Source organism: Aythya ferina (assembly GCF_964211825.1).
Source record: "Aythya ferina genome assembly, chromosome: 3".
NCBI classification, from domain to species: Eukaryota; Metazoa; Chordata; class Aves; order Anseriformes; family Anatidae; genus Aythya; species Aythya ferina.
The window spans coordinates 34,564,876-34,582,466 of NC_140298.1; the positions used below are offsets into that span (position 1 = coordinate 34,564,876).

The following is a 17,591-nucleotide window of genomic DNA, read 5'->3' on the forward strand; positions in this document are numbered from 1 at the left end:
GAACACTATCATTAGTAGAAAATATATATAGAAAAAAAAAAGACAGTAGAGAAGATAAAATTGTTGAATGTGCTGAAAATGCAGAGATTCAGTGTTTTCTTTAGTTAATTACTTAGTATAAAAATCTTAGTATAAAAATTACATAGTATAAAAAACCCACATAGACGAGACATTTCAAACCTATGACTTATATATTGATTAGTAAAGGTAATTTACATTGAAAGTAAATAAATCACTCTTGCTTTTTCTATAAATTTTTAGTGCTAAGGTGTAACTCAATATCATGAATATCATGTTGTTTATTACTGATAGTTGTTTCCTAGGCTCTTTCTTCAGTTCAATTTTTTATTCCAATTGAACTTTGATAATGAAACTAATGATACATTAATGATACATTGTTTCATAAACATATTTGCTTTTAAATATATTCCTAAGGAACGACGAAAGTTTGGGCCTTTGGGTTGGAACATTCCCTATGAATTTAACTCAGCAGACTTTACAGCCAGCGTTCAGTTTATTCAAAATCACCTAGATGAATGTGACATCAAGAAGGTGAATACTACACTTTGCATAAATCTTATTTAATTGCTTTATACAGCCTCTGTAATTATTTTTCTTACTGTTTCTGTTCATTTCCATTCTTTCAGCACAGCTAGGAATGATCAGAATTTCATTTTTTTTTTTTGTATCATCCATGTTAAAACAAATGTAATAGTTAAGAACTTCAGAATCTGATCTTGTGTTTTCATTACTATATCCAAAATAACAGTAAGTCCATACAAGATCTGTTTTGGAAAGGGAGCTGAAGTATTCACAGATTTTAACAAAGCCACTCAAACTTCTTTGTGGCTGCCAATTGAGCTTCTACTGTTTCACAGGAATAGTGTAGAAGAATAGCCATCTCTTGCAAAGTAGCACTTTGATGATAAAGTAACATAAGAAACTGGTGGGAGGGTGCGCATGTATGGAAAGGAGGAACAGAGAAGAAGAAAAGTAGCAGCTGAGAGTGATTTCACGTCACACGAGAAATAGTGGGATATATTTCCTGTAGCAGGATCAAGCCCAACTCTAGTTTAAAATTTCAGAGCTGAACTCAGGAAATACATTAGAAATCAAGGTTTATTTCTTCTTCCAAATATAATTTTTTCATTTTATATTTTAGAGCCAGATGAACTCCAGATGATATCCAAATTACAGATGATATCCAAATCACTATTACTTACATGTTGTAACTACAGTCTTTTATTTACTTTTCTTGCATCCAGGGAATATCATGGAGCACAGTACGCTACATGATTGGAGAAGTGCAATATGGAGGCCGAGTCACAGACGACTTTGATAAGCGTCTTCTTAATTGCTTTGCAAGGGTAAGAGGCCTTGAAAATACAGCTATTTGTCATTTTTATTGGTAGTTGCAATACAGAAATCAGAAGACTGTCTTTCTGCTGAATACACGCTTCTTCACCAGCATATAAGACCCTTCAGAGTAAAATGAATTTTTCAAAACATCATTCATTGCCAATGAAATTCTTCCCCTTGATTTCTCTTTAGTGTGTAGCAGAAATTATTAAAAAGACATAACTAGAACTCAGAAGACGTAACGTGTTTTACTCACATATTCAAGTAAAGATGGATGTAGCAGCTAAAGCAAGAACAGTTATTCTCCAAAACTGAGATTAGAAACTCTAAACGATAAAGTAATTTTGTGCTTTTTTCTCTGGATTTTGTGCAGGTGTGGTTTAGTGAAAAGATGTTTGACAGCACTTTCTGTTTTTACACTGGATATAAAATTCCCGTGTGTAAAACCCTGGGCCAGTATTTTGAATACATCCAGTCACTTCCTGCCATGGATAGCCCAAAGGTCTTTGGTCTGCATCCTAATGCGGATATTACGTAAGTAGCTCTCAATACATTGAAACCAATGACTCTTTATTTTAGAGCTATTTGGAAAAAAATCCCTCTGAAATATGTACGTATATTTTTCATAGCAAATATACAATCCATGTGAATTTCATTGTTGAGATGGAACAATTTATGTGCATGCACATGATTAAGAATGCAGTATCTTCAGCTGCATTTTATATGTTCTTTGAAAGTAGTCATTCTTATTACTTACTCATGGTTTTAGTGGTACGTATTTTTGTTTTTAAATATGAAAACATTATAAAACATTTATAATGCCTCATCATTCTTACATTCAGAAGCAGAAATTATATCTTCTGAGAAGAAAACTGACAGTAGGGTTTCTTCTATTTTTTTGATTTATAGTATTATAATTGCATTCACAGCTTATGTTGTGAACGCAGTATCTGGTTTGTGTAGTCTTATGATACTGTCTCCAAAGCTAAGATACTGTAGGAGTTCACATGTTCTACCCTGTGGAATAAACCTTGGTTTCCTGTCTTATACAATCATATATTACAAAGTAATTGGAGGAGATGGGTGTCAGGTGAAGGTTGAAAAATAAAAGTGGCATGTAAAATTATGTTTTGAGTCAGAATAGATTCATGTTCTGAGTCAAACTAGGGCTGTATGTTCCTAACATAGTTGATTCCATAGGGCAAAAGTAGGCAATGCCATCACTGCAATACCAACACATATGCTTTGTTTTCTTTCTTACTGCATCTCAGATCTGTGCCACTAGATAGCAGTATTTTTGTTGTAATGGTATAATTCTGCTTTTGTTGAAGGACTGGCATGGTCTACTATCTTTTACCATCTTTTTTTACCTTTTACCAACACTTTTTTTGTGTTGACTCAGAACATAAATTTACATTAGCACTGCCCATACTGTACTATGAAATAGAAGGTTTTAATCTCCGATGTTGTAAATCTAGCAGGTTTACCATTAATCCTGAAATACCTCAAGGCCGAATGAATTTTCTAATTAATGAAGGGGGAGCTTGTAGAGTTATGCCCGCACCTTTTCCTTCTTTTGCATTCCACTTTTAAGAAGTAACTAAACGAAGGTAATAATCTTCCTTTTTACAGAACCAGAATCCCTAGAAATCATATGATAAGTTGTTCTGATGTCTCATTTTCTCAGAGGTTGAGAAGCAGCCTGTGGAACTCACTCTTTTTCTAATTCAGAGCTAAGCAGAAAGAAAAGATTATAACATGGGTAGACAGCAGATCGCATTTTTTATGATCACACAAAGCCAAATGTTATTCACAATGTGTTTGGCTTAGTGCAAGAAACAAAGGAAAACAATTCTTGTTGGGAGTTTCAAATTAAGCTGGTGACACTGTATTATTTCTCTGCACTTTAAGTTTTTGTGTTCTACCAAATATACATTTTAAATATTAAAAACCCCTCTGTAATTTATAACATATATCTTGTCCTCTTAGATATCAAAGTAACACAGCAGCTGATGTTCTAGATACTATTACCAATATTCAGCCTAAAGAAAGTGGTGCAGGACCTGGAGAAACTCGTGAAGCTATTGTCTATCGTTTAGCTGAAGATATGCTAGAGAAACTTCCTCCAGATTACATACCTCATGAGGCAAGCTAATCACTTTTATCTCTATCACTGTGAACAGATATGAAGCTTTTTTAATTATTTATTTATTTTAAAACAAGACATCTAGCACTGATGGTGGAGATATGTCTGGAGACTGTTCTTGCCACAGTTGTATGTGAAAATACAAAAAAAAAAAAAAAAAAAATCAGTCTTGTGATGGCAGTCTCCTGGGCCTTCTGGGTGAAATCTTACTCTATCACAATCATGAATAATCAGGTAATATCAGACAAAAAATACAAATAAAAATATAAACTACAACAGTTTGAAGGCGGAAAATTTTATGTGAATAATTCAAATTACAAGTCTACAATTTGCTTATCTCAAGCAAAGTTAGTTAAGCTGTTATATATGAGAACGGTATTTCAGCATATCATATTTAACTAATTTCATTGTTCTGGGATCCTATATTTTAGGTAAAAGCTCGTTTAATTAAAATGGGACACCTCAACTCAATGAATATTTTTCTTCGGCAAGAAATTGACCGAATGCAAAAAGTGATCACAATACTCCGCAACAGTTTGAGTGATCTTAAGCTAGCCATAGAAGGGACTATTATTATGAGTGAGGCAAGTATCAACTTATTTACTATGTATTGCATACTTTATTTTAAACTATTACCTTGATGTATTTAGGTCATTTATTATAATTTCACTCCTTCAGAATTTGAGAGATGCATTGGATAACATGTATGATGCTCGAATTCCTCAAATATGGAAAAGAGTATCTTGGGATTCTTCAACACTTGGCTTCTGGTTTACTGAACTTTTGGAAAGAAATACCCAATTCTCTACTTGGATATTTGAAGGCAGACCAAATGTGTTTTGGATGACTGGATTCTTTAATCCACAAGGTAGGGTACTAAAAGGACTTGAGTAATAATTTATTGTATTTTATCATAACTTAATGGTTTTTACTACATATCTAATTTAATGTTAGACCTAGAAAAAAAATGTTTTCATCACTGTCAGAATATGTTATAGAAGCCAAGATGATAAATGGGTTCAAAAAAGAGATTAGACAAAGTCATAGGAAAATGGTCTGATGGTAGATATAAACATGATTGTCCAAACTTAACCTTCAAACTGGGAGGTCCCAAAGCTCCAAATTGCCAGAATCTAGAAGAACACAGAAGGGAAAGGATTTGTGTGCCATTTTGCCTGCTCTAATAATATTTCATTAAGCATCCTGTTTTGTCTAGAGTCAGAGACAGGATGCTTGTATAGATGGTCTTCTGGGCTAACCCATAAACACAGTTTTTATATTACAAGACGAAAAACTATAGTTAACAAATGAAGTGCCTTATCTTGTTGGCATATAGTAGCAAATGATGATATGGCTTCTAATGAAAACACAATTTTCCTGCTTTTTCTGTGGCTTCAAACTGTTTTTCCAATTCTGAACTGCAAGTTTCGAGCATGGAAGAGCATCGTGGTGTTTATATACCGTACAATAACAACATGCAACTATACCAGAATTATCTCTTTCACAGAGAATCATCAACCTGTCATTTTCACAGTGTCTTTGTTTAATGAAAGATCTGTTCAAATTCTTTGAAGGTCTACTGCAAAGTACAAGTAAACATGATCTATCATCTGTTATAGCTTGATATATTTATTGTTTTATTGGGAGGAAGAAAAATTATAACCATCTCCATTGTTAATAAAGAACGCTACCTTATTGGATGTATGTTTGTAGAAGAGTCTCATTTAGCCTACGCAGGTACCCATACAAATTCTCATGGGAAACTTTTCCCATGTAACAGATATGATTTTATATATATATATGTATATATATATATGTATGTATTAGGATTAATCTCTGAAATCCTTGACTATTTTATGAGTTATCTTCACTTTGGAGTGTTTCTATTCTATAACTTTCCTATGACTAGCACTGTAAAAATACTATTATTCAAGCAACTCTTATTTTTCTCTCAGAAACAGTTGAGGTGCCTGGAGGGCATCTGAATTATTGTTAAAAGATGGTTTCAAGGCACTAGTCAAAACATCATTCCATTTGTATCATATATAACGTAGCTGGTAATGGTACTGATCTCCAGTGGTCCAAGAGTACCACTCATAGTGCTATAAAAGATGATAATGCAAGAGATTATTTTGATCAAAGAAAATATTTAACCTAAGAGCAAAGAAATCTGAAACACGAATAGTCTTGAACTTGACAATTGCTTAAACTTCAGTGATCTGAGAAACTAGTCCTGTAAATGTAGAAAGTAGTCCACTAAGCATAAAAGGAGCAGGATAGGATAAGGGGGGGTGTGGGGGGGATGTAAATATACTTACTGTGTTAATAATAATGCTCACCGGGAAATTCTGAGTAAATCAAATCACAAAGTTTACAAATTGACTAGTGTGAGGCAATTCAGCAAATGGACTACCTTGTGCTGCCATTGCAGGTAAATCTAGACTGATTGCACTGGTGAATCAAGATCTAAATCTACCATGGTATTGGCAAATACATTAAAATGTTAAATTTAATATATTTGCGCTGATAAAATATATTTTATCAGTTTATTGGAAAAATCTCTCTATATGGTATTATGAAGTATCACTAATAATTGTATTTAAAATCTGTTGTGATGTTTTAGCAAGTATTAGCTTTTGTCTTCTATAAATTACAATTATTAGGAGAGAGCAGATGTTTCTAGTGATGCAATATTCCATTTAATAAACATGGCACTTGAACAGGCTTATAAATGATCATTTTTCATATATTAGTATAGATATTATTAATTTTAGTGAAATTTAGAAGCCTAGATCAAACTGTTTTATTTGTATAAGAATATATAGCAGTTGAATAAATGAATACATGTTCATTTCACATACTACATTAATGATGTTTACAACACATGAATATCAGTTGTGACACAGCTGCTATTTGACTTTATCCTAATTAGCATGTTAAACCACCTCTTACATCTGGAAATGCTGTCTTCCCCTGTATGACCCTGTCCTTTCATGATTTTCGTTCTGGCTTGTCAGTATTTCATTCAGTGGTTTCTTCCCTATTTATATACTCATTAGCCCACAAAACGCTGGTTTTCCTTTCCTTTATGCACAATCAAGGAGGAACTGATGACATTTCATCTTTAAGTCTTTATAATAATCACTCTCAAGTATGCAGTTCTCTGTTGTTAACTTTTTTCCCTTTCCCTCAGTCTCTGACAACTCCTAGTACTACTTCATCCAGTAGCATAAAATAGCAGCTTTTTTTTTGTAGCTGCATTGTCGTCTTCTGAGACACTTGTAACAAATACCTCGACACCCAAAGTTCCTTGCTGCCCATTTATGTCATCTTGTGCTTATACTATTCAGTCCTTCACCTCTCAAACCTTTTTCATCACAAAACTCTGTAAAGTCTATTCAAAACAATACATTGAAAATCACTTTACTGCTTATGCCATCTTCTACCTTAATTTCCGCCAAAGACTACCTTTTCTTCACTTCTTAAAAAAAAAAAAAAAAAAAAAAACTCCTTTATAAACCCGGTCTTGTTTAAATTCCCTAAGCATAGTCATTTTTATTATCACTTCGGACACACCTTCTGTGAACACACCATCATTGAAATTTTGCATCAGTAAAGTTTATCATCCTACTTCTTCTATAAAAAAAGCCTTTTTCCTAAGTTGCTTTTGCATAAATACCAGCTCACGTAATTAATACCTCACTTGCCTTCAGCTTCTTTCTTGAAGCACAGATCTACTATGTATCCTGTAGTTGATTGTGTAATAATATATAAGCCAGTATCCTGAAAAAACTTTTAAGCCACTTAGTTGTTCAGTTAACAACAAAATATATTTGATGTGTCATTTAAAAAAATATTTCTCAGTGCAATGCCTTCTATGGGGCCAAAATAGGAACAAGAAAGTAGCAAAGCAAAGTTTGCTATTGTTAGTCAAGGCACAGGGTGTCATGAGAACTCTGAGTATCTGCCTAGTAATGTTGAGTGCAGAACTATGCAGATAATGAGCAAGATTTTTATTTTTTCATCATGGGAGTATATACTAAATCTGTGGCTTAATTTTTCAAGGATTCCTGACAGCAATGAGACAAGAAGCAACTCGAGCACATAAAGGCTGGGCTTTAGATACAGTTACTATACATAATGAAGTGCTAAAGCAAAACAAAGAAGAAATCACAGCACCTCCTTCTGTATGTATGACATGCGAAGATATTTTAGTATTCATTTCAGTATTTAATTTGTCATTTGGTCATTTGGGATTGCTAGAGGAAAAAGTCACTATTGTCTTCAGCTCATTTTTTTTTTACTCAGCTTAGAAGATAATTATAGAAATTTTGTTTTGTATTTTGCATTTATAAAATTATTTTAAGAACCATTTCTAATCTTCATCCATGGAAAAATATACATGGATTTACTGAATACATAATAAACTTTATATCAAATTACGTAATGTATAGGCTTTATTAAACAAGTTTTATAGTCATGAAGAGTAGCATTACCTTCTGAAAAAGATCGATATAATTTTACAGGTTGGAAAGATCCAACATCGGATACTTTATTGTAAAAGTTATATTAATTTTAATGGCTTAAGCCAGTTAATCATTTTACAAAGCAGATGTTTTCTTTTGTATAACATATCTGCTTACTCTCCCTACAGGAAGGAGTATACATTTATGGGCTATACTTGGAAGGAGCAGGCTGGGACAGAAGAAATAGTAAACTCATTGAGTCTGCACCAAAGATTCTTTTTGTTCAGCTGCCCGTGGTACATATATTTGCAATTAATACAACTGGTCCTAAGGATCCCAAGCTTTACGTTTGTCCTGTTTACAAGAAGCCCAGCAGGACAGATCTGAACTATATTACAGTGATCTATTTGAGAACAGTAGTATCTCCAGACCATTGGATATTGAGGGGAGTGGCTCTCCTATGTGACATCAAGTAAACTGTTTTTCATAGTCTAACAGAAACAAAACATACAGCATATGTAGCCAGTTATATGTGTAATTCTGCTTTTTTATTTCATGGCCATTAGTCATTATATTAAAAGTTTCAGCATTGGTTTATGGTGTTTTGTTTTTTTTCCTCTTTGATAGTTCTAAAATAAGTAAGTTATGTGATTGTAATCTTTGATGTTTCCATTATATTACTTAAAAAGAAATAACTGGCTTAAATAATACACAATGTAAAATAAGACATTGTTAAACTTCAATAGAGAAAATCTTAGCTTCTTTGCATCTTCTTATATACAGTTTTTAGCTTGCATTTCAAGAAAATATAATGACAACAGAAGACAGTGTAAGGCATAATAAAATTTAGCTTCTCCCAGATACAAGTCCTTAAGTATTTCTGGATTGAGCATGGCACACAGATGATTTTCTCTGACTCATGTTTTTTGTTTGGGATTTTTCAGAGTTCACTTGTTTTCGTTAACCTATATAGATTATGCAAAACTACACCAAGAATGTTCATCTCTGCAATATCTCACACAAACCAGGAAGATCTGTCCAATTTAGCAGTGTGGGAATATAGTTATAGAAATAGAACAGTACTATTTAATTTGATGCCTTTGTAATTAGAACAGTGAAACAATTTATATAAAAATATATAAATATTTTTTGCTTTCCTGCATTTCATCTTAGCTCTTAAACATAGGCTTGAAATCCTTAGAGTGACTATCACAACATTATTTACTGATAGACATGAATTTTCTATACGTGATTAGTATTAAATTAATTCTGTGCCCATAATTGTAAATAAGATAAGCACTCTACACTGTCTCTCTAATAATCTGTATCAAATTTGTTCCTCCTTCAGTTATGTCTGTTTGGCAACACAGTTTTTTCACTAACACCCCATCACAGAGGTATGTTCTTCCTTTTGCAATTTAGGAGTGATCAAAAGCATCTGCTGTGAAAAAGTGCAGCTACTGTTACTTGTTGAAGGCCTTGGGCATCCAGTGGGATGATAAAAGGCTCTTTCTTGAGCTGGAACTCAATTGCTTGCTGTTGGATGGACATCCTCTTGCAGAAAGTTAGTGGGATATAGGCTATTAAAATACACAGATACAAAATGATTATCAGAATAGTAAAAATGAAGATCTCCAAATGAATTCAAGAAGCTTCTTCTCCCTCTCTCATCTGTACACTCTAGATCCAAATATAACAATGAGATAGTGTTAGGTCACAAATACACAGAGATAGAAAGTTACAAGTTGTAACATTAAACTACATCTGTACAGAGAATAAACTATAATAATAAAAAGACTATGCAACTACAAGATATTCAAATCATAACAAAAATAAAAGCTAGTACTTGTGGTGAGTTGAACCTCACCCATAGCTCATACCCACCCAGTTGTTCACTCAATTCTCCTGCCCCAGCAGGATGGTTGAAAGAACTGGAAGAGCAGAAGAAAAAAAAAATACCTCATGGGTTGAAATAATGAGAGTTTAATAAGTGAAGTACATCTTCTACACAATCAAAGCAAAATAAGGAATTTGTTTACTGCTTCCCATCATCAGGCAGATGTTCATCCACTTCCTGGAAAACAGGGCCTCAGCATGCATTCCATTACTTGGGAAGACAGATAATGTAACCATAAATATCCTTGTTCCTTCTCCTTTCCCTGAGCTTTCAGTGTTGACCTTAACAAGGCTATGGAATATTCCTTTGGTTGATTTGTCCCAGTTTTTTTCTGTCCAACCCTTTTGCATACCCTACTCACTGCAGGGACAGAGCAGAATAAAGAAAACCTCAAAACCTCAGGATTCAGCAACAGCCAAAACACTGGTATGGTATCAACACCATTCTAGTCACAATCAAAACCACAGCACCATACAGCTACTGTGAAGAAAATCATTTCCATCCCAGTACAGCATTCTACCCCAAAATCTTGGTAACAACCTCTTTACACCAGCTCATTTATTAATATTTGGAAATATGTCTTATTTGGCAATGGACTGGGTGTTGGGGGGAAAGAAAAAATCTTGTTTGGAGTACAAAACATCTTAGTTCACATCAAAATGAAAAAGCACAACTTACTTTATTAATTTCTGAAGTTTCTTTCCTGGTCTGCCCTTTCAGCTTCATTACAGCGGGGACACTATGTGCAACCATGTGAACATTGCCAAAGGTGGAAGGTGTGCATTGCCTCATTTATAATAGTCTACATGGGAAAATATCAGGGAACATTTAAGCTAATAATGTGCTGTTTTGTAACTTACACTGAAGAGGGTTTCATTCTCCAACCTGTATAATATCAAGAACAGAGATTAATAATATATTGTTGATCTCTATTTCATATATTACATCAGATTTTTGACAGCATCTGCTTCTTCTGTTTGTCAGAGTCCATTCACCCTTGCCCATCTTTTGTGAGACTGTCTGGGGCTTTGTTTAATCATGTTGTTCTATTCCCTTAATAACATACATTAGTTCAATGCTTCCAGTTTACTCCCAGCAAAACATTCTTTACAATCAATGTTTATTTCCATATAGCTTTTCAGCTAGTTTGTGGAAATAATGTTTTGTAATAGTAACAGTCTACTGTCATTTGGAAGACTCCCTTTTTAATCTCTGAATGCTTTAAGAATATGCAAGAGATATTTCTGTCCTCATATGCGGGAGAGTAAATACTTACACTTTATTTGGTTACAGCCAGCTTTTCAAACTGCTAACAAGGTACAATTATTTGATTCTTTCTCTCCTAAGCCTCACTCATTCATCACAAGTCATTTCTCCTAGTTGACATAATCTATAAGAGCTCAAGGCCTCAGTAGAAGACCCTTCACTCCCAGGAATGCTTTATACGTCCAAAACAGATAACAAGCATTCAATTTCATAAATTAACCTGGACATGTTTTTTCTCTAGTTACTGAACAAGTTGCTATTTATTTTTTTATTTTTTATTTTTTAAATGGACAATTGGTATTCAGGATACTCCTGTTCAAGATGTGAGACAGTATACCAGTGATTGTATTGACAAAGACAAGAATGCCATATCAGAAAAACACAAATACTTAACAGATAACGTAAACAACAATAACTCTCTGAAAGCAAGGGCTTACCTCATGAATGTGTTTGAGAATTTGTAGCAGAATTAGTCCAGAGTTACTTTAGAGTGTGCATCCACAGTCTGTCAGATTCCTTCCTTGATCACTGGAACTGTCTCCCAGGAAGATTTTCCTATCCATTTCCTCCAATTTTCAGAGGCAAGTTTAAGCAAGTGAGACAACGTAAGGCACACACTCCTACTGTCTTAGACTGGAAACATTAATGGGGGTTCTTTGATCTGCTAAGTATGTCAAGATGATCACCTTGCACAGGAGTGAGCATTCTTCAGTGATGATTCACAAAAAGTCTGGAGCATGGCTGTATGGTGAGCTTTTATATAGCAGTGGATAGAATCAGATAGAATTAATGAAAACAAGAAATATAATGTGCAAGGGGATTCTGTAGGAGGCTGTAGTTAGGTGAGGGTTGGTCTATTCTCCCACGTGCCTGGTAACAGGATGAGGGTGAATGGGCTAAAGTTGCACCAGGGGTGGTTTAGGCTGGATATTAGGAAGAACTTCTTTACTGAAAGGGTTGTTAGGCATTGGAATGGGCTGCCCAGGAAAGTGGTGGAGTCACCATCCCTGGAGGTCTTTAAAAGACATTTAGACGTAGAGCTTAGGGATATGGTTTTAGTGTTAGGTCAGAGGTTAGGTCAGATCTTGAGGTCTCTTCCAACCTAGACAATTCTGTGATTCTGGGAGGGGAGATGTTTTCATCTCAGGTTGTTAAATCTCACAAAACCACTGACTGGTACAAGCTTGTTCCAAAAATATAACATTTTGGCTAAGCTTTCATTTAAAAGATTTATTATTTACAGAGAAACATTTTTCTTCCATTTCTGCCTTGAGATTCTGGTTAGTTTAACTAACATTTTTTTTAACAAAGATTCAGAATATTCACTTCTAAAGTGAAATATTTTATGGAAAAAAACTGTCATTTTCCTGTACTGTTCAGTAATCTTATTTGCTGACTATATCTGTTCTTAATATTGTTCATTTTTTTTGGGTGGTCTGGAAGAACATTTAGCAGCAGTATTTAACTGTAATTCTTTGAGGCAAGTAGTAAAAATAAAAAAAATAAAAAAGAGGTATAGAATGTGCAAGTTGCAGTTTTAAGTACCTTGATGTTTCTGCTGCTTTTTAAATATTGGAATGTAATTGTAGAGTTATGACAGATCTCCAGATCCAATTTCTTCAGAAGTCTGATGTTTTATTCCTAGCATAGACATCACATGGACTAAAGCAAGCACTGTAAGAAGTGATACATGTGTCTGCACCACACAAGCAGGGTATCCCTGAGACAAAGCTAGTTGTAGAAAAGGTATGTTTTTTTTTCCCGTTTGTTTTTTAAATTGTGATTAATACTGCTTTCAGAGCACAAAAGAAACATGCAGAGATTAATTCTTACAAAGTCAGTTAAAAAAAAAATACTTAAATTTAGCAGGATTCCACTATCAAGATCAAATCCAGAAGGAACCCTTAGAAATTGAAACACCACAATTCTTTACATAGCAAAGATTAGGATGGAGAAAATGCTTGTCTCAGCATTTGGAAAGCTTTTTCCTGTGGAAGTCTGGGTCCTGTCTGCTCAGCATCTAGCAGCAGAGTGGACAGAAGTCCTCTCTACCTCTTTGGCAAAGACCAGTATTATGATCATTGCACAAGGTGCATCAAGATATACAAGGCAGTTCTCCTTTTCCATATCAGTTTCCCTTAGTGCAAAGATATTGAAAGGATTAACTTCTAAATAATTCCCTCACAGAAAAAGCTACTACTCTATAGTAAAAGGAGAGAGAAGACTAGTATTTCCATCAATGTTACTCCAATAAATAATAGTTTGACTTTCCTCCCTTGTTCTGTGATTCACAGCTTCCTGTGAAAAAACAAAGAGAGAAACTGAAAGCAGTACAGAATACTTCTTACTATTCTTTCCCTTGTGCTAGCATATTTTCATTTTGTTCACCCTAGCAATCTTCTATAGACCAAAATAGAGTTCTTAACAAAGCATTCTTGAAAATGAGATCTTAAACTAGGAAATCTGAATTAGGACTCAGGGACTGTGGTAAGAAATTCATACAATAATAGAAAAAAAAAGTTATTTCCTATTGCACAACTAGACAGCTTTTACATCTTTGTACTTCTAAAATGTCAAGATGTAGAAACACCTAGGACTGATTCACAGATTCCACAGCACAGGGCCACATAAGTCCTCTGACAACATTTTAAGGAAATGACTTGAAGCAATTTCTTCTTTAATAAGACAGAGAATGTATGCTTTGTATCGAAATTAAGCCTCGACCTGTATCATTTTATGTAACAGCTATAGGGAGGGAATAAATTCCACACAGCAGCTAGACCTCAAAAAGTAGATACAGCTATTTCCAGTCATTATGTATTTTACACAACTTAAGTAACAATAAATCTTTGTATTCGTTTCTCTGCTGTCATCAAAAACATATATATAGCCAAAAAAGAACAACCTATACTAAATGACAGCTGAAAAATTGATTTCTTTTGGTCAAGCAGTACTTGTACCTTTTATCTATTTACATCCAACCAGGCATTTAAGACTGGAACTACAAACTACCAGTAATTTCTGTTCATTCATTTGGAGTCTATATCTGCAGTACTGTACTTCACATTATAGGAAACCAGGAGATTTCAACCCCTGCTGCGTAGCTAATACAAGACATTTCATGTCCTGATCCCATTCTCCTACATGTGAACAGGAATCTGAACAGAATAATTAGTACTTACAAGAATAAAACTAAAAATAATTAGATTTAATGCATAAATGTGTACTATAGCCAGTAACCAAAAGAAATTATTCTGCTTTCTAATGCACTGCTCTCCCAAAAGTTTTGTACATTAATCTGCTATATAGTTATTTGCTGTAGGCATGTTCTGATATAGTGTACTTTAAGATCATTTTGAATGTTACTGAAATACTTAAGTTTAACGCTTTCCAGTGTCCAGGTTTCAAGACACAATTCAGACAATTTAGTTTCTCTGAAGATATCGAAGTGCATATAGCTTCAAGACAAGACGACCTCTTCTAAGTACCTACATGCTTGTAATCACAACTATAGATTATTTGTTTGTAACATACATTTGCATAATACTGTTCAGTTACTTCCCTCCCCCTCCCCCCCGTCCTGGGAAGCATAAAGAAGGATTTGGCTTAGCTGAGTTTTATTTCAGTTAAGCAGGTATCTAATGAATTCAGATTCTCCAGACACATCCATATTCAATGATTCAATACTAGAATTCTTCTGCTTCATTTCTTAAACACCTATTTCAAGTTTGAGACATTTCTTTGAATAGCTTCATAGGTACTGATCCTCACCTCAGAAGTTTAAGCTTTCACTGAGCTTGCAAAGACCTGTACTGACAGTTCCTCTCAGCCTTTTTTTTTTTTTTTCTGCTACACTCTACAGTTACAAACCACAAGATTAAGCCAACAGCCTTTCAGGCACATAGGCAACACTTACAGAACCATCATACAGGGCAGCAGCTACCTCTACTCTTCTTATAAATCCTGAGTTTAGGTGAAATGCTTAGTTCTCCAAGTTGCAGCAACCTCTTACCTTAAAATATCACATATACATATGTGAGCTAGAAGGAATTGAAGGAAGGAAAGAAAAGTTACATAAGTCCTACACTTTAAACATCATCTGCAGTCGTTCAGCTACACACACACACAAAAGAAAAGTCTCTTTTTTAAGAGAGCAGCTCAAAGCTTTCTCAACACATGCTGTGTTTTTCAAACTGAAAGGATCTCAGGTTCTTTTAAAGTTAGATCATATCATTTGAATACTTCACTTTGCTCTCTATTTTCAAATTGCCCTTCTCTAATGTTAACACCCATAAAAGATTAAATTGGGTTTCAATGTTGATAAAACCACCAATAAACATAACAAAAATTCAACAGATGCAGGTTTTAGAAACAACTTTTGTCATTATTTCCCCCCCAGAAATATTTGGATTTGCGTAACAAATACCTTCCTATTTCTGGGAAAGCGGCCTTTCTTTTAATACAATGATATAAGTCAACAGGTCATTTTCAGTCATCTGAAATGACATAATAGCTTCCAAATGGGCATAATAAAAACATACCTGTTTAGAGTTTATTGTTTACAAATAATCCTCTTGAGTTAAGTCAATCAAGGAGACAACAAAACAAATTAATAAAAATACTTATTTGAATATACCTACAGTTAAAAATGAAACATTTAGATCCTCCAGAAACATTCACATAGGTAACACCAGCGTAAAATTCATCACGTCTAAAAAAAATAGATCTGATTATTTCTGGAAAGTAGGATTAGCCTAAAGTAATACTTCTATTTCCAAAGGGACATATCTCACCCTCATAGGCTGATGAGGCTCTTAAACAGAGATATTCACTTATTAAATTCCTGTGAAAGCAGCTGGCCACCTAATAAGCACAGGTGCTGGGAGTCATTTTGGCAGCAGAAGTCCGAACTGGGAAACTTAATAAGTCTGCTGCAGAATCAGGAATGGAAAGTAGCGGAGACATGCATGTGAAGTAGATGCACCCTGATAAGGCTGGTGGTGCTATCTAGGTGGAGGAGATTTCTTTCCCTGTATTAAGGCATTCTGTTGCCTGGCCTGAATGAAACCGGAGAGTATTTTGCTCAGTTGCCTGGTGGTTTTATTGGTTTACTGAAAACACCTGTAACATATTTGGTCCTCATAGGCACTTCAAAATGGAGTCAGGTGTTGGACTTCAAGTCAAATATTCCTGTGAGGTGTAACCAGGCTTTGGGCTAGAGTCTTCTCTCAGCCTTTCAGGGAAGTAAGACCACATAAAACTATAGCAAATGCTTGTTTTTCCTAGTCGTGCTTCTCAGTAGTCTGGCATAATAGATGCTCTCTCTGTTTGCTTCCTTCAAGGATGTGTGATAATTGCAGGTAACAGAAATGCAGTTTTTTGCAGGAATTTCTTGTAGTTATGTGTAACTTATCTTAACACAAATGGATACATATGCCTTTAAGGCAAATATTAGATATGGGCTTGAAGCAAAGGGATCACCGATTTCCATAAAAACCAGCTTCTTCATTGGTCTAGGCCACATGGCTGTGCTTGAACAGGATTTCATAATTTTATAATTTTATAATTTCATAATTTTATTGTTTATATATATATTATTATTTTTAATTCCTCACTGTTCTTTAAGTCCTCAGCAATGTCTGTGACAGAAATATTACTTCTATGGCAATGGAGAATCTCTTACTGGGACAGTGAAAAATTAATCTCAAGATAAAAAGCATCACCTGAAGCAGACATTCGGGAATTTCAACTAACTTGAGGTGTTTGAAGGTCATCTCTCTTAACCCAAATTACATGCTCTTTCTTCTTTGGGAGCAATTTTTCCAATCTTTGTTTTTTTCTCTCACTTCAGAGAAGTTGAAGGAAATACCCTTTTTGGCTTCAGTTAACCAAGTCACTTCAGTTAATGCTGCCTGGAGTTAGCTGTTGAGGTGTAACTGCTGTCCTGGCTATACTCATGCTAAGGAATTTCATGATCCCATGACATGGATGCTCTGGATAGTCACGTTCCCAAAGCATCAGCCTGTGGTGTGTTTGAAATTAATGCACATCATTAATATTTGGCTCCTTCACATTCTAATAGTATGTAACAGTCCAATCCGAATTCTTTTCCCCTGTTCTCACTTCAATTTTGAGATTTCCTTCCAGACCTGTCAGGTCTTCAGTGCTTTCTTCTTACCAGAAGACTTTAGCTCAGAAACCTGCACCTGATCTAGCATCCAGCTCTGAAAATTCACGTTATCTACGGCTGACCGCACTCACTTCCTAAAAACTAATAAAACTTAGAAAACCGCCTGGGCGGGGGCTATCTTTCCCAGCCCTCCCCAGGCAGCAGAGCAGAGGGCCGGGACCCCCTAGGGGCGCTTCCCCGCTCCCCCTTCTCCTCCTTTCGCTCCCCTCCGGGCCGCACCTGGGCTGGCCCCGGCCCGGCTCCGCCTCCGCCGCGGCTACAAAAGCG

General features: G+C 35.0%; 1 protein-coding gene and 1 long non-coding RNA gene across 14 annotated transcripts in view; one reads left to right on the top strand and one right to left on the bottom strand.

Annotated features, from left to right (window-relative positions):
* Positions 1–8,452, top strand: part of DNAH8 (dynein axonemal heavy chain 8) — a 126,170-nt gene extending 117,718 nt beyond the window's left edge. For all 7 annotated transcript variants that reach the window (XM_084515058.1, XM_084515054.1, XM_084515052.1 and 4 more), the window contains 8 exons: positions 436–552; positions 1,266–1,367; positions 1,733–1,893; positions 3,349–3,505; positions 3,937–4,089; positions 4,184–4,373; positions 7,571–7,692; positions 8,160–8,452. In XM_084515058.1, coding sequence (XP_084371184.1) covers positions 436–552; positions 1,266–1,367; positions 1,733–1,893; positions 3,349–3,505; positions 3,937–4,089; positions 4,184–4,373; positions 7,571–7,692; positions 8,160–8,447 — 1,290 coding nt within the window. In that variant the 3' untranslated portion in view covers positions 8,448–8,452. The remainder of the gene's footprint in view (positions 1–435; positions 553–1,265; positions 1,368–1,732; positions 1,894–3,348; positions 3,506–3,936; positions 4,090–4,183; positions 4,374–7,570; positions 7,693–8,159) is intronic.
* Positions 8,453–9,463: 1,011 nt separating this feature from the next.
* On the bottom strand, positions 9,464–17,467 carry LOC311434730. Of its 7 annotated transcripts, none has more exons than XR_014691682.1 (5): positions 15,775–17,467; positions 15,051–15,174; positions 11,572–13,432; positions 10,729–10,753; positions 9,464–9,551 (listed from the first exon to the last, which is right to left on the bottom strand). It is a non-coding gene; the product is annotated as an uncharacterized lncRNA (long non-coding RNA). The 7 variants fall into 7 exon arrangements; XR_014691683.1 differs by adding an exon at positions 9,856–9,902 and having other exon boundaries at positions 9,475–9,551; positions 10,729–13,432; XR_014691684.1 differs by having other exon boundaries at positions 9,510–9,551; positions 9,856–13,432; positions 15,775–15,845; positions 15,928–17,467.
* Between the last annotated feature and the right edge of the window lie 124 nt (positions 17,468–17,591).